Source organism: Equus asinus, chromosome 21 (genome assembly GCF_041296235.1).
Source record: "Equus asinus isolate D_3611 breed Donkey chromosome 21, EquAss-T2T_v2, whole genome shotgun sequence".
NCBI classification, from domain to species: Eukaryota; Metazoa; Chordata; class Mammalia; order Perissodactyla; family Equidae; genus Equus; species Equus asinus.
In genome coordinates this window covers 50629710-50650920 of record NC_091810.1, presented here as the reverse complement: position 1 = coordinate 50650920, position 21211 = coordinate 50629710, and the positions used below count along the sequence as shown (strand labels likewise).

Genomic DNA, 21211 nt, shown 5'->3' with positions numbered 1-21211 from the left:
CTATCCCACTCCATCACCCAGAATGGCTGGCCTAATTAAAAGATGGAATTGCTTACTGAAGACTCAAGTTACATTTTCAGTTGGAAGACAACATTCTAAAAGAATAGGGTAATATTTTGAATCAGAGACCCTTACAGGGTGCTGTTTCCCCCACAGCCGAAATATATGTGGGTCTGGGGAATCAAGGGGAATCACTACTATATCCAATAACCCACTCATAGAATTTTTGCTTCCACTCCTAATGACTTTGAGTTCTGCTAGTTTAGAGGTCTTGGTCCCCAAGGAGGGAATACATCTACCAGCATATACAACAATGGTTCAACTGAATTAGAAAATGAGACTCCCACATGACCATTTGGGACTTCTTACTCCACCGAACTAACAGGCAGAAAAGGCGGTTTTCTCTACTCTAATGATTAATCCTGATTATCAAAGGGAAATTGGGTTGCTGCTACACAATGAAAGTAAGCAGGACTATGTCTGGAACCCAGGGCATTCTCTGAGGTAACTCTTAATACTTCCACACTAATAATGAAGGTTAATGGAAAACCAGAACTACCCCAAAAAAGCCAGACAACTGAGGAAATGAACGTTTGGGTCATTTCACCAGGTAAAGAACTTCAATCAGCTGAGGTTCTGGCTGAGGACCAGGGAAATATGAAATGGGTACCTGAAGAAAGAAGTCATAGATATCAATTATGGTCTCTTGACAAATTACAGAAAGAGGAACTGTGATTGCTTTGTATCTTTTCTTTTTGTTATATTTAATGTTTATTTGTACATGTTAAACATTTTCTCCATCTCTTTCTTCTTCCGGTTACTATAAATTGTCAAAGGTTAACTTTACAATCAGTCTCTTGTTGACAAAATATTCAGTGGAACTGTGATTTGAGGAGTGATTAATATATCCAGCAACGGATACGCCAACTATAGGGACTAAGTGTCTCCTCATTCAGGGAAAAGGATGAGAGCTTCCTCACCATATGAGAGAGAGCTTTATCTTGTTAGATGGAAACACAAGAGTTGTTCCGTTGATATACGAAAGCTCAAATGTATGCAGAAAGAATATATGAAGCTAAGTAGCCAAGGGGTAGATTGTGCCAGTTATCAATTTATTGTCTCTCAGCTCCAAATATTCCCTTCATTGCCTTGCTTGTGATAATGGAGTTGGACCCTGCAAACGTTTCTCCTTTGTCAGTCGGCATGATATTAAGCTTAGTAAAGGGTGCTGAAGGAAGCCTGCTTCCTGTGTGTTTTTCCATCTTCCTGCTCCCGTGGTGCTCTGCTGGTGTGCAGAACATCCAATGGCACTCACCCCAACATGTTCAGTGGGCACTCCCATGAGCATCTTTCCAGGCAAGTTCTGCCAGTGCCCCAAGCTGGCTTCCTGGTGATTCAGCAGCATCTCCATAGACAGCTCCCTGTCTGCCAACCTTAGCCTATATCATCTCAGCAAACATCTTCACCATCCAGTGAAGGAAGACGTTCAAGAAAAGAACCTAGGCTTTGGCGGAAGGGGTATTCTTCCAAATTTTTCTTTCCTTGTATACCCTGCCTGAGTCCTAGGGGTAGTAGCTGCTCCCTAAGTCTGCCATTCCTATATCCTTTCAAGTTCTCTTTACCCCTCATTAATTACTACATGGTTTCTATCTCCTGACTAGACTCTGACTGATACAGATACTAAGAATTAAAAACTGTGAGATGGCTTACACCTACACAGTAGAAGAAAATGGAAAAAACTCTGAGATGTTGAAACCAAAGAAAATAAATCAGCAGGCACATGTTAATTTCTAATTAAAAGGCTATCATGTGCATGACAGAAAGTACTATATCTTTGCTGCTCAGCACTGAAAATAGCAGCAGCAGCAGAATATCTCTATCTTACACAGAAAAACTGAAGACCAGAAATATTAACTTTTACTAATCAGAAAGCAAAACTCTTCAACAAAGAGATTTAAGCAGTCTACATCAAAACTCCAAATTACAATTTACACAGCTTTGCATCTTCTCATTTTAAACTGTTGAAAACCTACTGGAGTACCAACCGTGCCAGGTTTTTGCAGTGACAAAGTCCTAAATTAATCTTCTCACAAGAAACAAAACAAAAGCTCTTCCTTCAGTCTGCCTGGAGTTCTTTTCAGTTTCACCTTGGGGCTGGCCCGGTGGTACACGGTCAGGTGCGCATGCTCTGCTTCGGATCCCAGGTGCGAATATGGCACCCCTTGGCACACCATGCTGTGGTAGGCATCCCACATACAGGGTGGAGGAAGATGAGCATGGATGTTAGCTCAGGGCCAGTCTTCCTCAACAAAAAAAGAGGAGGATTGGGAGCAGTTAGCTCAGGGCTAATCTTCCTTGGAAAAAAAAAGAGAGAGAGAGAGAGAAAAAAAAGTTTCACCTTCAGTTTTGTCCTGGAGAAATAAAGCATCTCCAAAGACACAATGGACACCAGACATGCTCTAATTACACCCAATTAAAATACTGTTATACAATCATTTAAATAGGAATAGGGACTGATGGCCAAACAAAGAATGATTTATTGGCAAAAGCATTTACTGGGTTGAACCTGTAAGTACTTTCTATGTGGACATTAATCATCATCCTAATATCATTTTATATTTATTAACCCCTTTAACCAGGTTACAAAGCTCTGAAGGTATTTTCGGTACCTTAACTCACAATTCTTTTATTTCTGGTTCTCCTTTTAGAGAGGAGGAACCTTTGCCTCAAAGAGGGCAATAACTTGCCTAAGAGACCAAAGCTAGCAGGTGGTAGATCTAGGCCTGCTCTTTCCACAGCTTTCTCAAATTTAAACAAATCACTAAGGGGGATTTATTTCCAGAAAGACATGTACCAATACCTGGCAAAAATTACTGCAATTATCTTTGGCCTTGCTCATAACTTTCTCTTCCCAGGCGAGGCCTTAAACAGAAAGAACCATCTACTCAGAGAAAAATGCTGGTGAAGAGAAATTAATATTGAAATATTAATATTCAATAATATTTGAATATTATTTGAAGCATAATCAAACTGCTTAGGCATCTTCACAATATACAAACATTTAAGTCAGATAATCATTCTGTTTATACACAAACTAGCAAGGTGGCCCACCGCGCTTTTCAACATTAAACACAACAGGTATAGACAGAAGTTTGCAATTTTTTCAACAGCATAGAAAGATGCTTTAAAAGCCTTTATTATTAAAAAAAAATTTTTTTTCCCAAACTTAGTGACAATGTTTTAGCCATGAAACGTGTTAAGGTAAACAGGGCGATGGAAAATCACTGTAAACTTAACATTGTCAGGGATATGGGAGTAACACCACAACAAATGGACTAAATGGCATATGCAGGCTTTGCCATGGAAGAGAGGCGAGGATAAATTAAAAACTGCCTGCCACATCTCTTACATGATACAGAAATATAGCAAGGAATCTATGGGCAAAAGTCCTGATATGCTGTAGAATGAGCAGGAAATCTGCAAAGGCAGAAATACCCCTCCACTGCAGAGGGCATGTGCTGCTGCTTCTTCCGCACAGCTCTTCTCTCTGCTTCAGTCAGTGCCTCATCAGTGCATCCTCTCAGCCTCCACCCAGTCACCTACTTAACTTCCTTTCAACCCTTCCATCCTAGCACAGGTATCACTGACAATTAGGACACGCTCCTTAGAACCACATTTCTTTCCTTCAGAGTTTGGTTTTGTTTTTTTTTTACTTACACACTCAACAAGATTATTCATTCAACAGCTACTGGGCAGCTACTATATGTGACACTGTTCTAGGTGCTGGGCCACAGCAGTGAACAAAACAGAAACCCTGTCCCTCTCACGATATTTATCTTCCAGTGGGGAAAGTCAGACAATAAACAAGATAATTAAACCATACAAATTATAAAGTGACAAGTACCATAGATAAAATTAAAGCAGAAATGAAGGAGAAAAAAATGGAAGGGGTGCAATTTTAGATAAGACAGAGAAGGCCTCACTGAGAAGGTAGAGAGCCAACTGCTGGTATATCTAAGGGAAGAGCACTCCAGAGAAAACAGCTGGTGCTCAGAGCCCACAGCAGGGCCACACAGCTTGCTCAGGAACAGTAGTGAAGCAAATACCAGGGAAGCAAAGTTAGTGAAGGGGAGAATCAGGAGAAGATGTGGTCAGAGAGATGACGGGTATCATACGGTCTTGTGGTGTCTGGTAAAGACTTTGGCTTTCACTCTGAGATGGGAAACCACTGGAGCATTTTAAGCAAAAGAATAACATGATCTATGTACAGGACCACTCTGGATGCTTTTGGGAATATACTGTAGGGGGCAAACAAACAGGAGGAGGGAGACTAATTTGGGAAGTTATTGCAGAAGCCACGGTGAGAGACAATGGCTCCAATCAGGGAGAAAGCAGTGGGGGTGGTGAGAAGTAGTCAGGTTCCAGATATATTTTTCTGACAAATTGGATGTGGGGTATGAGAGAAAGAGAGGACAGAGGAAGCCAAACATTTAGCCTGAGCAAATAAAAGGACATTCTATTTCCACTTAATGAGAAGGGAGAACCAGGTTTGATTTTGTTTTGGTTTCTTTGGGGTAGGGGTGGGAGACCAGGAGCTCAGTTTAGGACATTTCAAGCTCTAATTTCAAATTTCCTTAGCTCTCATCCAATCTCCTCATGGAATTTAACCAATATTACATCTGTTCTTACAATATGTTCCTTATAACTCTATTTAGCATTTAAGTAATGTTTACATATTTAAGTATTTCTCTCTGCAACTGAGCAAACTAGAACAAATCCACAAGACAGTTAATATATAGAGCATTACTTTAATTCTGCAGAGGTCTGTAGCGTACGAGACGGTTAATTTGAAAATCATCTCTTTTTTTAATGAGATAGCTTTTATTTATTTTTACCATTTTTGAGTGTACGGTTCAGTGGCGTTAGGTACATTCACACTTTTATGCAAATATCACCACCATCCATCTCCAGAAATTTTTTTCATCTTGCAAAACTGAAACTCTGTACCCACTGAAAAATAACTCCCCATTCCCCCTTACTCTAAACTTTTGGCAACCACTACTCTAATTTCTGTCTCTAAGAATTTGACTACTTATATACAACACCCTCATAAAAGTGGCATCACTATTTGTCCTTTGTGACTGGCTTATTTCACTTATTATAATGTCCTCAAGGTTTATCCATATTGGACCACGTGTTAGAATTTTCTTCCTTTTTAAGGCGGAATAATACTCCACTGTATGTAAACACCACATCTTGTTTATCCATCCATTTGTCTATGGGCACATGGGTTGCTTCCACCTTTTGTTTTTTGTGAATAATGCTGCTATGAACATGGGTGCACAAATATGTTCAAGCCTCTGCTTTCAATTCTTTTTTTTTTTTTTTTTAAGATTGTTATTTTTTCTTTTTCTCTCCAAAGCCCCCTGGTACATAGTTGTGTATTTTTAGTTGTGGGTCCTTCTAGTTGTGGCATGTGGGACGCCACCTCAGCATGGCTTGAAGAGCGGTGCCATGTCCTCGCCCAGGATCTGAACTGGCCAAACCCTGGGCTGCTGAAGCAGAGCGCACGAACTTAACCACTCGGCCATGGGGCCGGCCCCCCTGCTTTCAATTCTTTGTAGTATATACCCAGAAGTGGGATTACTGGATCATATAGTAATTCCATTTTTAGTTTTTTGTGGAACTGCCATACTGTTTCCCATAGCACTTATACCATTTTATATTCCCACCGACAGTGCAGAAAGGTTCTAATTTCTCTGTGTCCTCACCAACACTTGTTATTTCCTATTTGTTTGTTGTGTTTGGCTTTTTTTGGTGAGGAAGATTGGCTCTGAGCTAACATCTGTTGACAATCTTCCTCTTTTTGCATGAGGAAGATTGTTGCTAAGCTAACACCTCTGCCAATCTTCCTCTATTGTGTATGTGGGAAGTCATCACAACATGCCTTGATGAGGCAGTATGTAGGTCCACACCTGGGACCCAAACCTGTGAACCCTAGGCCACCAAAGTGGAGCGCTCAAACTTAACCACTGTACCACCTGGCCAGCCCCTATTTGATTGTTTTTTATAATAGACATCCTAATGGGTGTGAAGTGGTATCTCACTGTGGTTTTGATGTTAAGCATCTTTTCATGTCCTTATTTGCTATTTGTATATCTTCTCTGGAGAAATGTCTAAGTCCCCTGCCCACTTTTGATGGAATTGTTTGTTTTTATGTCACTGAGTTGTAGGAGTGCTGTATATATTCTGGATATTAATCCTTTATCAGATATATGTTTTTTGAATATTTTTTCCCATTCCATGGGTTGCCTTTTTGGTCTATTGATAGTGTCCTTTGATGCACTTTTAATTTTTATGTAGTCCTTTTAGTTTTTATGTAGTCCAATTTAGCTATTTTTACTTTTGTTGCCTGTCCTTTTGGTGTCATATCCAAGAAATCATTGCCAACTCCAATGTCATGAAGTTTTTGCCTTATGTTTTCTTCTAAGAGTTTTATAGTTTTAGCTCTCATGCTTAGGTCTTTGATCCACTTTGAGTAAATTTTTGTAAATGGGATAAAAAGGGGTCCAACTTCATTCTTGTGCATGTGAAAATCCAGTTTTCCTAACACTGTTGAAAAGACTGTCTTTCCCCATTGAATAGGCTTGGCACTTTTGGCTAAAATCATTTGACTTACATGCAAAGGTTTATTTCTGGGCTCCTTATTCTATTCCTTGGTCTATATGTCTGTCTTTATGCCAGGATCACATTATTTCAATTACTATAGTATTATAGATTGTTTTGGCTATTTGGGGTCCTTTGAGATTCCATATGAGTTTTAGGATAGATTTTTCTATTTCTACAAAAAAAGGTGGTTGGGATTCTGAGGAGGAAAAATGTCATCTTTTGAAAAAGCACTTTAAAGACTGGCACCTGAGCTAACAATTGTTGCCAATCTTTTTTTTCTTTTTGCTTTTTTTCTCCCCAAATCCCCCCAGAACATAGTTGTGTATTTTTTCAGTTGTGGGTCCTTCTAGTAGTGGCATGTGGGATGCCGCCTCAACATGGTCTGATGAGCGGTGCCATGTCCACACCCAGGATCCGAACCGGCAAAACCCTGGGCCGCCAAAGCAGAGCGTGCAAACTTAACCACTCAGCTATGGGGCCGGCCCCTGAAAAAGCACTTTAAATCTCCCTACCAGTGACTGACATTTCACCGTTTTTTTGGAAGCTCCTGGAAACTCATATTTGTAGTAATCATTTGTGTACATCCTCTTATCCACACCCTAGAATTTCTCACAAGGAATTAATCCTTGAACAATGTTAAAAGCATATAAAAGTTAGTTATATTATTCAAATTTCTCCCTTAAAACATTAGGATGAGGGCTCTAAAATATATGAAGCGAAAACTAAACTGAGAAACAGATAATTCAACAATGATTAGTGAAGACTTCAATACCCTACTTTCAATAATAGATAGAACAACTATCAACAAGGAATAGAAAACCTGAACAATACTATAAACCAACTCAACCTAGCAGACATTTTATAGAACACTCCACCCAAAAACAACAGAATATACATTCTTCTCAAGTCACATGGAACATTCTCCAGGACAGACTGTATGTTAGGCCACAAAATAAGCCTGAATATATTTAAAAGGAATGAAATCATACAAAGCATGCTCTCCAACCACAATGGAATGAAATTAGGAAATGACAACATGAAGTAGTTTGGGAACTTCAGAAATATGTGGAAATTAACAACATCCTAAATTACCAATAGGTCAAAGAAATCACAAAGGAAATTAGAAAATACTTTGAGATTAATGAAAACAAAAATGTAACACACCAAAACTTGTGAGATGCAGCTAAAGCAGTGCTTAGAGGGAAATTTATAGCACCTACATGAAAAAGGGGAGAGGGGATTACCAATCAGTAACATCACCTACCACCTTAAGAAACTAGGGGGGGAAAAGAGAACAAACTAAACTCAAAGCAAATAGAAGGAAGGAAATAATACAGATTAGAGCACACATAAATAAAATAAACTTAAAACCAAAAGTTGATTCCTTGAAAAGAGCCACAAAATAGGCAAGTTACTGACTGACTCAAATTACTAAATTCAGGAATGAAAGAGGAAACATCAACACTAATCTTACAGAAACAAAAAGGTTTCTATGGGAATACTAAGAAAAACAGTCAACAAATTATATAACCTAGATGAAATGGACAAATTCCTAGAAAGATAGAAACTACTGAAACTGATTCAAGAAAAAAACATTAGGATGGAAAATTCCCAAACTAATTTTTATGGTTAGTTCTATGGTTTCCAACAATTAGGCTTGGGAATTAATTAGTTCCATGATAGATGGAATTCCTTCATATATCCTTGTATAGAATTCAAGGATCTCATTCCTTATAATAAGGCAGCAATCTTTTGTTGAATTAACCTCTTGATTAATTGGACAGCTCTTGTGCCCAATCCTCCTTTAAAGTCCATCTTTTACTTTAGCTACAGCTGCAGCAGCCAGCTCCACGCAGGTGTGATTTGCCAGCACTTTATTTCAACCAAGCCAAAGTTTTCTGCCCCATACCATCTCTGATGCCAAAGACAAGACATCTGCAGAGTTAACCAATGAGAGATGGCAAATAATGAATAAATGCTACCCAGTTCTGTAACTCAGGCAGAAAATTCTGAGATGCATTCTACACAGCTCTTCAAAAGATCCCAATAGGATTAAGCTCCCTTTGTCCATAGCAGTGATTAAGTTAATCGTATTGGCTTTTCCTCTTTCCAATTTCACTTTTTCCAGTCTCCCACTCTGGATTCCCAGGATCACTTCTCAAAATAAACTACCTGCATGCAAAGCCCTTGCCTCAGCCTACATTTTCTCCCAGAAAGTAGTGCCTAAGAAAGGCAGCTCCTTCTAACTGCCTTTCTGATGTTTAGTTAGCGCTTAAGAAGATCTAATGTGATATGACATATTGTGATAGAAAGAGAAACTCTAATGTGTTATACAAATGATAGTCATCCTTATTACTAATGAGATGTATTAGAAAAATCTGTTCAAGTCTAGATTCAGGTAAAAATACAAGATCAATTTACAGTAGCCATGTGAATGTTAGCAGTTCTGTGAATAAAAATCCTCTGGTCTCTAATAGAGTGTACTGTATCTATAATGCTTTATTTTTTCTTAGAAAGGAGAATGTATTTATATATTACTTATGGAATTACAAATAAAACAAAAAATAAAATATTCTATATCTACATACGCCTTTTGCTATAGTGTGGTGTTTCACTCCACAAAGAGAAACAAATCATATAAACAAAGTTATGGACTCACTCAAAGCTCAGGAAGAAGTTATTTTGTCTTTTTCAATACAAAACTCCAGTAGAAATTGAAATCAAATGGCTCACAGTATAATTAAAGTCAGTCCATGAGCTGGTTTCAAGGGAGTCCTAAACACCCTAAAAGTAAATGTAACATGTTGTGTTAATGGGTATACGTGGATTTTTCTAAGAAGTTCCGCATTTTTACCAGAAAACCATGAACCAAAAGAAACTTTAAGAAACATTAGGTGTGATATTTTACCAATGCGTCTCCAACACACAACTTATATCTGGAAAACGAAAGAAAAACACTCAAGCTTGCTGTTTCCAACATTTGGGGAGGAGGCAGGGGGTCGCGGGCATGTCTTGCCGTACCTACATCTGGGAACACAGTGTGCAGCTTTATGCTTGGAATTCATTTATGAGTTATAATGCCAACTTATGGGTTGGTTGTAATAGCTGCTCAGAAACTCTAACGTTACAGATTTGTTTTGCTGTTAAGATTTCACATTTATGGTGCCTTAGAATTTTTCTAGCGCTAAATCCTTTGCATTCTCTCTGATGACACAAGAGTCAGTGATGAAACACCTAGGATATCTTCTGTGTCATGACATTCTAACAAAGCAGTTTTACTGTTTCACTGCTGGTACGACCAGAGGGACTGATATCACATCACATTCGGAACAGCTATCACAATAATAAGCCACCTACTCCAAACATAATGGAAATCACTAGTAACGCTGCCGTTTGTGGAGCACTTAGTGTACTGCATCCAGCCCCAAACAGCGTAAATAACAGTAATTTGCCTCCAAGGTAGCACAAAGGTTTAGTCCACAAATAATTTGTGGTTAAGTCTTGTTAAGTCTTCACTGTAATGGAAACAGCATTAATATAAAATCAAAGATAATCCACTTTTACATGACTTAGAAATGAAACTGACACTGCGCCTGCCCCACCAATCCTGTGTCTTTGCCCGGAACCCTCTCTAGCCTCCCAGCTCTACCATATTATCAGGTCAACAAGGGGGAAGAATTCAACATAGCCAGGTTTCATCTCACTTTCATCAAAATGAATATACTAATGAGATCCAAGAATTGTCCCCAACACCAAAAGCTTTAATCTTAGGGTACTTACAAGAAAGTTAGTAAGGATTGTGAACTATTATTTAAATTATTGTGCTTTATACCTGAGAAGAGATTATTAAGCTCTCTTAATAAAAGGAAACCTAAGAACATTAAATTGAGCTTTCTTAATAGAAGACATGTCTACCAAGCTAAAAAAAAGTCCTGTATGCTGTGCAAATTACCTTAGGCATAGAATGTTTTCAATATCTTAACTCAGCCAACATATTGCATTTGCACATCCATCTATTGTAAAGAAACACTCCTCAGAATGGCTAGGCAACTGGGCATTCTGTTGAATGCTTCCCAGATACAGCATACTAGAGTATTAAAAAAATAATAAAGTTACAAAATTAAAATGTTATTGAATGTAACAGTGTTATCTGAAAATTCAGAAGGCATTTTAAGAAGACTGTGAACATGAATTTTAACTGGATTAAACTAAGCATATATGCAGTATTAGAAGGTATCTAACAATAATTGCCATGCCATGAAACTGTCTTTTGGAATAACAGCATATTGCCACTCTGCCAACTGTCTTACTCACCAGATGCTATAAAATGTCAAATAGTCATTGGGATTTCTTAACTCTTACAGATTCTGGATAAAAGGGAGTTACTCTGAGAATAAAAAATGACAATGTAAGTGAAAGTGCCTGGCAAAAGGTAAAAAGCCCATACAAGTACAGAATGACTATGAGTGGGATTAGAAGCTTTGTTAGACTGAGAACTCATGCCTCAAGAGTCTTTATTTACAAATCTCATGTCTTAGTCACCTTATACTTCAATAATTAAGACCCCAACCAAAATCCAGTCCGTAAGGTGTTAAAGATGTTTATTAAATTTATTTAGTACAATGATCACATTAAAATGTCCCAATATACAAACTGTTGAAGTCTAAAGTCACAAAAAATATAAACTTAGGTGCACGAACCAAGTTATAAAAATATTATTTAAAAATAAAATTCTTCTTCAACATTGGGCCAAGAAAGAAAAGAAAAAAAAGAGACAGAAAGAGAGATTACACATAAGAAACATAACATTTCAACAGAGCAACCCTGACCAGTCTGGTCACCTTCCAAGTGAGATACTGGGCTACTCAGGTGTGACCATCATGGCAACACAGCATTTCATTACAGGAGTGCCTACTTCATATGAAACTGTATGAGAAATTTATTTCTTTCAAAATGAAATATCCAAGTGAAACAGAGAGAGCTAACAATATATACCAAATTTCAGCTGGCTGCTAGTAGAAAATTTCAATTCCATAAAATCAAAAAGAAAATGTACTTAGAAAAAACAAATTTCAAACAAAAATATAACAAAATGTAAATAAAAGTGGAACAAATCAACGTCAATAATGAAGTGTGAGTGTTTGCCTTTGACCTCTGCCATAGCAGAATCACACCCAAGCTTCTCTGCCCACCTGTCACTTAGACAAGCTGCAGAGACTGGTTAGAAGTGAGAGAAAAACGTCAAACATGATTTTTAAAAGTTAGCACTACCAGTTTTGAAAAATTCCCCGGCAAAAAAAAAAAAAAAAAAAAAGAAAGAAAGAGAAGAGAAGAGAAAAAAACCCACAGAAAACCAAAAAGCATTAAATGACTGCACACCAAAGGGAAAGAGCTCTGTTTTACGTGATGGTGTGCTCTCCTATGGTAAGTTTTCATATTTTATCAATTGCTTAGAAGGTAAACATAAGCTCTTCCCTCTAAAATGTGTCTCCTTTATGGGTCTTCTCTCCAGAATCCATAGAAGGAATTCTTGGCAGAGAAACACCCCCTTATGACCAGATCCTTGTGACCAGAAGAGGGAAATGCTTCCTAAATTCCAGAAGTCATTGCAGGGACTCATTTCAAACTTTCATAATATTCTGATTTTTCCATCTCAAAAGTAGTTTTGTATCAGAAGATCTAAAACAACGTACATCTCAAAATCTTCCTCAGAACATAGTGCCATTTATTTAATTTAATCTGAAATAATTAGTAACTTGCCAATTATAAAAACCTGCATAATCAGTAAGAGGATAAAAAATTAAAAAGAATATTTCACATTTCAGATCTTAAACCAGAACTCCTCTAAGATTTCACAAAGTAGTCCATGGTTTATATTTTATTTCTAAAAATCCAATTAAAGCTTATCATTTCAAAAGTTCCATGGTACTTATCCCAAATGGTTGTAGATGTTTTAGCTATTAGTTTGGAAAAATGAGGAACGAGAATAAGACAGTTCCATTGAGACAATCCTCGGAATGTCTGGGTATAAACGCAAATGTCCATGGTAAAGGACTTGACACATGGGTCGTCATGTGTGATCCACCAATCCCACTGGCAGCCTGCAGAAAGGCATCTCCAGAGATCAAAGGAATACTAGATATTAATCCTGAACAGAGTTTTAGTTCAATCAGATAACCATTTCATTATAAATCTGATACGTTGGTTGTGGTTCTTCAATGTGTTGCAATTTACTTTCATTCTCATGTTGTTACATAAAAAGTTACTTTCTATCTGTATCAACGTCTCAGGCATTCTAACAATAAAGGATTCCATTTTCTTTAACATCTAGATTCTTATTTTCGTAATTCATGATTATGTTAAGAAAGTAATTTTGGTTATAAAATTCCATACACAATAATAAGGTCAAATTTTCAGGAGAAAATAAGCGTAGACAAATAGATCATAATTTCATAACAGAAAGTTTCAGCCCAACTTGCAAATAACAAGGAATGATTTAATTTGAGGAAATACTTTTCAAAGTTTAATCAGAGCTATGCTTAATTAGAAAACTTTAAACTAAAATAGCTATCATTATTCAGATTTTAGTAAGGTGGAGAGAAACACAGGTAGCATGAAAAATTACCCTTCCCTAAAAGCAAGCTCAGAGGAGGAAAGGGGAGGGAGAGGAAAAGGAGGTGCCCTGCAGTACTGGTGGACTCAATCCCTTTATGAAAGCACACATTCTCATTTGGTGTTACAACGTCCTGATTCATGTTGAAAATCTGAAAATCAAATGAAAAAAGGCCAACTAAAAATGTTTAAAGGAAAGAAAAATGTGAGATTGAATTAAATGATAAAATGAGTTTTAAAAAATAAGAAATAAAAGACATTAGATGATCTTCATAAAATATTAAAGTTAAAAAGAATTCATCTTTACTTTGTGCTCACAAAGGGAAAGGAGATTCCATCAAGCCCTGCAGAGCCCAAGAGGAAGCAGGTGGTTTGCTCAGACATCAGCAGAAATAGGCCCCGAAGAACTACACTCAGCTTCTTCTATATGGTGTCCAGGAAGGAAAAGCAAAGCTCTGCAAAATGCTGAAGGTTTTAGAAGTGTAACGGTGCTTAGGAAAGATCACTGGTCTGGTGTTGCCGCAGCCCCAGTGTTGAGAGACACGCTAGGCTTCTAGGAGGAGAAAAATAGAAAGGGAGGAAGAAGTAGGAAGGGGGGGAAAGGGCGGGAAAGCACAGGTCATTAGTAATTAGCACAAATTCAACATAGCAAGATGCTCATAAACTCTTTATACGCTATCAGTGGAGCTGCTCTGTTCTTAGGACTATAGATAACATTCTGAAGGAAAGAAAAATGAGAATTTTCAAAATGGCACTGAGCTACATACTCCAGTTAGTGATAGCCAAACGTGAAGTCACAGCATGCTCCAAAAACATGCACTCTTTGCCCCCTCCCTACTACCTTCCACTCCCAAGGAAACATGCACATTTTCAGTAAAGCATCTGCTTTATTATAGTCAGGAAGTCAAATTCAGAGTGCAAACATCTTCCTAAGTGTGCAAACTATATTCTACCCAAGGATAAAGACGTGTCCAAGAGCAGCAAGATCTGCTCTCATGTCGTCACTGGGCAGTATATCAACAGCTGGGCTCTTTTTTGCCACCAGGAAACTAGAATCTTGAAACAGTAAGAGCCAAGCTGCAGATTTTTCCCTTTCTTTTTTCCTGCACTATTAAGATATGGCAGTGGGAAGCAACTGCTACATAAAGTTTGAGTCTCTTCTGGTCATACTTGACATCCTGCTGGAGAAGAAACCTTCCTGGATGAAAATGTGGTCATCCACTCTTTTCAACTGGCTAATCAAATTAATCCCCTCCAAGCCCTTCCTTCCCCTGGCACTGCCTCCTGGTGAAAGAAAGTCGAATTTACTCATTTTTTAAAGTTCATGTTCAATCTTCTTCTCCTTTAATCATGGGGATATTTCTATAAATGTTTTCTTAAAACCAAATTACACAGACAACTTTGCTTTCAAAGCACGCACAGAAACAGTCACTACCACAAACGATTATCAAAAAAATTTCAGTTCATAAAAGTGGAAGATAAGGTGGCACTTCCGGTTGTTTCTAGCTTTTAAAGCAAAGAGTTCCTAATTTATAAGTTGTTAATAAGGATGTTGACGCCACTGAGTAAAACTAACATTCGTAACAAACTGAACCTAGTCATCAATAAATCTGAGGTACAAAGGTCATAGAAGAAAGAATAAATCCTGGAGTAATTTGCTATTACTAACAGAAGGCTTTTTGAAAGCCTTAGAAACAAGAAATCCTATGGTGGCTCAAGGAAAGGCTTCTCAAAGCTGAGGTTTGCATACAAGGAGAGAATAGAGCCACTGTACGTGTCGAATGCTTGCTTCCACTGCGGCGATATGAACCAAATGCTATGCCCCAGTTAAAATCACACTTGGCTGCAGAGAACAATGTGCTTGATCATCTATTCATTTGGGTCAACAGTGTCAGCCTGACAACAACTGCAAATTAAGTGCAGTTATTTATAAAAATTCAGTATGATTCTCATATCAGTTACCTAAGAAAAGATTTACAAAGTACATCCCTGTGGACCCTGCTACTGCTTTGAGAATTTTGCTCACCACAGAACTGCTCACTGGGGACAGGGGGTTGGTGCCAGCCATGAGGTGGAACTCAGTGCTCGTTGATAGACTATCAAAGCCCTAGTAATGGACTAAGTTCAAGTTAGAGACAGATTTCAAGAGTAACAGTTAAGGAACAAATAAAGGAAAAACAGACTGAGGGCAAAAGAGAAAGGGAAGAACTTTTAACTTGTAGCTCACAGGCTTCCTAACATTAAGCCATGGAAAATAAACTAGGTAAAGTGTGCATTCTGAGATAAGACCTACCTAAAGAATTGTAGTAGACAAAGCCCTCCAATACATCATATTTTGATGATGATTATTCTGCATCTATAAGCATATTTTTTAGCTTGATCTAGCTCTTGTGTGGTACAACTACAACAAATATTCAAAGAACATCAAAGGAAATTCATTCTTCTATTTCCACTGTTGGAGACGTTATGAGGCAGATGCCCCGAGTTTAAATAGTACATCCAACAAGAACAACCAATATCCTTAGAAATAATCCATATGCTTCTACTAACAATCCTCTTCAAAGGAGCTTATCAAGGTGTTTGCTGTGACTGCTTCACCCACACTTTTGGGGAATCCTGGGAACCACTTACCTATAGTATCATTCCCTTCTATTCCGTGATCACCATTGGCTAGCACTGCTGGTTTAGAAGATGGAGTACCTGCAACAACCACAAAGAATAATTACTCATTTTGACACATAGAAAAATGAAAAACAGACCTAACTACTGTCTAACTTAGTAAAATTTTTGTCACTCTTTACAGCATTAGCTTAAAACAGATAAAAATCTGTCGAGAATTTAAAGATCCAATAAAAGGAAACCCAGAAACATAGAACAGAACTAACGTCATTAATTTCTACGGTGCCCAAGCTCTGTTAAGCACCACAACTATAGGAGAGGCCTTCCTAACAGCAAGCCAAACTCTTTTCTGTCCTGTAAATTGTCAAAGATTACCATTATATTCAATAAAACCATCATGAAGCACCAAAAGTACGGTATCTTATTCAAATCAAATGCTCCAAGGACACAGGGCCATTTAAAACAACCTCCACATAAAAAGTCCAGGGCACCATCATTGCTCCCACACTTGAGGATTACATGGAGATCACCAGCAACACTTCTGGGAACAGATGACCTTTTTAAAAAAATTTTATGCTATTCTAATAGAGTATAGTTGTGTCTCATTCCTTAATAACTAAGGATGTTGAGCATCTTTTCATGTGTTTATTTGCCATCCCTTTATTTTCTTTGGTGAACTGAATAGTCAAATTTTTTTTACTATTTTTTAATTGGGTTGCTTATTTTCTCATTATTGAGTTTTGATAATTCTTTATATATTTTGAATACCAACTCTTTATCAGATGGGTTTTGCAAATATTTTCTCTCAGTCTATAACTTGTAATTTCATTTTTTTAACTGGGTCTTTTGAAAAGCAAAAGTTTTAAACTTTGATCATTTCTTCTTTCATGCTTTCGGTGAGGTATCTAAGAAATCTTTGCCTAACCCAAGGTCACAGGATTTTCTCCTACGTTTTCCTCTAGAAGTTTTATAGTTTTCAAATTTAGGTTTCGCGTTGAGGCCTATGATACATTTGGAGTTAAATTTTGTATATGGTGTAAAACATGGATCTAGGTTCATATTTTTGCATATGGACATCTAACTGTTCCTGTATCATTTGTTGAGAAGACTATCCTTATTCCACTGAATTGCCTTTGCACTTTTGTTGAAAATCAACTGACCATATTACATGTGAATCTATTTCAGGACTCTCTTCTGTTCCACTGACCTATAAATCTACCCGTTTTGCCAATAACACACTGTCCAGATTACCGAATTTCCATAGTCTTGAAATGAGCGTCATGTAAGTCCTCCAAATTGGGTCCATTCCAAAATTGTTCTTACTATTCTAGCTCCTTATAAATTTTAGAATCATTGATTTACACAAAAATCCAGATGGACTCTTGACTGCAACTGCATTGACTATGTTGATCAATTTGAGGATGTACAACATTTTCTGAAAGGCTCTGACTATATCTAACATTTCAGCAAACTGTCCAGCTCTGCAGTCAGCCTGCCAACCTAAGAGTGTCCTACAAATCACTCTCAAGAACCTCACAGAGATATTTTTCATAAGACAAGTGAAAATCTAGAATGTATGCCACAAAAATATAAAATGTAAGATTTTACTCTGGAAGACAAGAAACTACACTGTCCAACCTCCTGGCTCTCACAAATACAAGGCAGAAATCTTTCACACAAACTCATCGAAAAGATCATTCATTCTGTTATCTCAGATAACAGAGGAACAGCTAAAGAGGATAACCTAAAAGAACAAGGCAGACCAAAAAGAAAATATCAATTAACTGGAAGAAGAGAGAAATAAAGGAGTGAAAGACAACAGACTTTCATTACATACCCACTATGCACCATACACCATGGCAGGGCTTCACATATTATGTTTTACTTATCCAGAGGGCTGCCAAATATGGGATACAACATATTTGATACAAATAAATTCCCTTTTACCCTCACACATAAGTTTATAAAATTTATTCTTCCTTGCTCAAGAAAGAATGCATATTTTAAAAAATCTGCCTCATCTTAAAATGCAGATTGCAAATAAATAAAATAAAATGCAAATTACAAAAAATGATACCATCTTATGACCATGAGAGTGATAAATCTTTTTAAATTTTGATAATAGCCAGTTTTGGCAAAAGTGTAGGAAAATAGGTAATCTGATACACCACTGGGGGAATCTAAATTGGAATGACGTTTTTATGAGACAATTTGGCACTCTATCAAATTTCAAATACCTGCTTAACTCAACAAACCATTTTAGGTATGTAGTTCAAAGAAAGACAGAAAAGCACACAAAAATGAATGTAAAAAGGATGTTTACTATGGCATTTTTTAAAAGTAACAAATGCCCACCAACAGATTCACTAACCTGTGAAATAATATGCATCTATTAAAAGAAATAGGTAGCTCTTCATGTATTGATAGGGGAAGATGTCAAGAAACCTTAAGAAAAATTAAAAGCAAATATGGCTTAATAGCATTATAAAAAACAACACACACACAAATAATCAGAAAAAATATGAAAGAATATAGACCAAACACCACAGGTAACTGCTCAAGAATGGAGTGTGGGGAAGCAGAGACAGAGATAAAAACAAAGACTTTCACAGATATATAGTCTTGTTTTAATTGAGTACTTTAAAGAATTTAAAGAGTGGATAAAGACAGCCGACTGAAGCACATAGGTCAGCCTCACTATACTATCACAAAGACTTAAAAAACAGCAGAAAAGACTGCTTATTCTATCCTCAGTGGACCAGAAATTACAAGAAATATCCAAGAAAGTGAAAGCAAATATGACCACACTGAAGGAGAAATCACAGTCCAAAGGCAGCACAGGAAAGCAGAACTCCAAGGGTACTGTAAGCTTAGAGACAGCAGAGATGATGGGACTCCGTTAAAAGCTGCCAGGCCAGGCCCGACTTCCTCCACACTTTCCTTCTCCTGCCCCACAACAGTCAGTTTTGTGCCAACTACCAGATGGGAGCAGAGAATGAACGCTCTGACACAAGAGGAAGCCAACTCATTGGGTGCCCAGTGATACCCAGAGGAGCAGGGAGCCCCACATTCCACCTGGCAGCACTGCTGCATTTCTGCCACAGGCAGGTGGTAGAAAACAGTCATGCATCATAGGGAATCTCAAATAGACAGTATTGCCAAATAGCTGAAGAAAACTACTACCAAAAGATAAAGGCACCACATTCAAAGAGAGTAAGCATCACCCAGGGAAACAATGTTGATATAGCAAATAGGAGACTTTTAAAAAGGGATATATCATTTCCCTCAGAAAGATAAAAGAAAATATCACACATCCATGAAACAAGAGCAAGCCCCTAAACAAAGTGAATTATCTAATGATTCAATAACAAATCCTTTCCCAGGTTAGACAGTTTCTAATTCTTTGCTTTCATCACAATTTAAAAAAAGTCATAATGAAGTTGTCACCTGACAGAACATTGAAAATGATTTTTAGTAATAATGAACTATAGAATTCTTGGCATATTACTCAAAGAATTGATGACATTGCCATAATAAAGCTTCTATTCCCACATATTTACCTACGTGTATAAGGTTTTGGGTCATTATGTCTATAAAAACAATAGAATAAAAATTGATAAATCCTGTTTCATCCTACCAAAAAAACATTTACCCACAAATTCATGATCTAATCAAGACAAATAACAGATCTTTGACACCCGCAAATCAATGTGACACATCACATTAACAAAACGAGGAATAAAAATCACGTGATCTCAACAGATGCTGAGAAAGCATTTGACAAGATCCAACATCCATTTATGATAAAAACTTGCAATAAAATGGGTATAGAAGGAAAGTATCCCAACATAATAAAGGTCATATATGACAAACCCACAGCCAACATCATATTTAATGGTGAAAAACTAAAAGCCATTCCCCTGAGAACAAGAACAAGACAAGGGTGCTCATTCTCACCATTCCTATTCAACATAGTACTGGAGGTTCTGGCCAGAGAGATAGGGCAAGAAAAAGAAGTAAGAGGTATCCAAACTGGACAGGAAGAAGTGAAACTCTCATATGTGGACAACATGATTCTATACATAGAAAACCCTAAAGAATCCACCAAAAAACTATTAGAAATAATCAACAACTACATCAAAATGGCAGGGTACAAAATCAACTTTAAAAATCAGTTGCATTACTATACACTAACAATGAACTAGCAGAAAGAGAAGTCAAGAATACAATCCCATTTATAATGGCAAAAAAAGAATAAAATATCTAGGAATAAATTTAACCAAGGAGGTGAAAGATCTATACACTGAAAGCTATAACACATTATTGAAAGAAATCGAAGATGACATAAAGAAATGGAAAGACATCTTCTGCTCATGGATTGGAAGAACAAACATAGTTAAACTGTCCATACTATCTAAAGTAATCTACAAATTCAATGCAATCCCAATCAGAATCCCAATGACACTCTACATGGAAATATAGCAGAGAATCCCAAAATTTATACGGAACAACAAAAGACTCCGAATAGCCAAAGCAATTCTGAGAAAAAAGAAATCACAATCCCTAACTTCAAAATATACTACAAAACTACAGTAATCAAACAGCATGGTACTGGCATAAAAAAAGACACACAGATCAAGAGAACAGAATTGAAAGCCCAAAAACAAAACTACACATCTATGGATGGTGAACCTTCAACAAAGGAGCCGAGAACATACAATGGAGAAAGGAAAGTCTCTCCAATAAATGTTGTTGGGAAAACTGGACAGCCACATGCAAATGAATCAAAGTAGACTATTATCTTACACCATATACAAAAATTAACTCACAATGGATTAAAGACTTGAATGTAACACCTGAAACCATAAAACTCCTAGAAGAAAATATAAGCAGTACAATCTTTGACACTGGCCTTAGCAGTATCTTTTCAAACACCATGTCTACTCAGGCAAGGGAAACAAAAGAAAAAATAAATGGGACTACATCAGACCAAGGAAAGGCAAAGGAAATGACGAACAAAATGAAAAGACAACCCACAAATATTTCTCAATATTGAGAAAACATCTGCAAATCATATATCTGACAAGAGGTTAATTTTCAAATATATAAAGAACTCATATAACTCAACAACAAAAAACAAACAACCCATCAAAAAATGGGCAGAGGATATGAACAGGCATTTTTTCAAATACAGATATACAGATGGCCAACAGGCACATGAAAAGATATTCAACATCATTAATTATTGGGGAAATACAAACAAAAACTACAAAGAGATATTACCTTACACCTGTCTGAATGGCTATAATTA

General features: G+C 37.1%; 1 protein-coding gene across 50 annotated transcripts in view; it reads right to left on the bottom strand.

Annotated features, from left to right (window-relative positions):
- MAP4 (microtubule associated protein 4) overlaps positions 1-21211 on the bottom strand; it is a 186364-nt gene that overhangs the window by 78823 nt on the left and 86330 nt on the right. For all 50 annotated transcript variants that reach the window (XM_070492486.1, XM_070492492.1, XM_070492495.1 and 47 more), the window contains exon 3: positions 15913-15981. In XM_070492486.1, coding sequence (XP_070348587.1) covers positions 15913-15981 — 69 coding nt within the window. The remainder of the gene's footprint in view (positions 1-15912; positions 15982-21211) is intronic.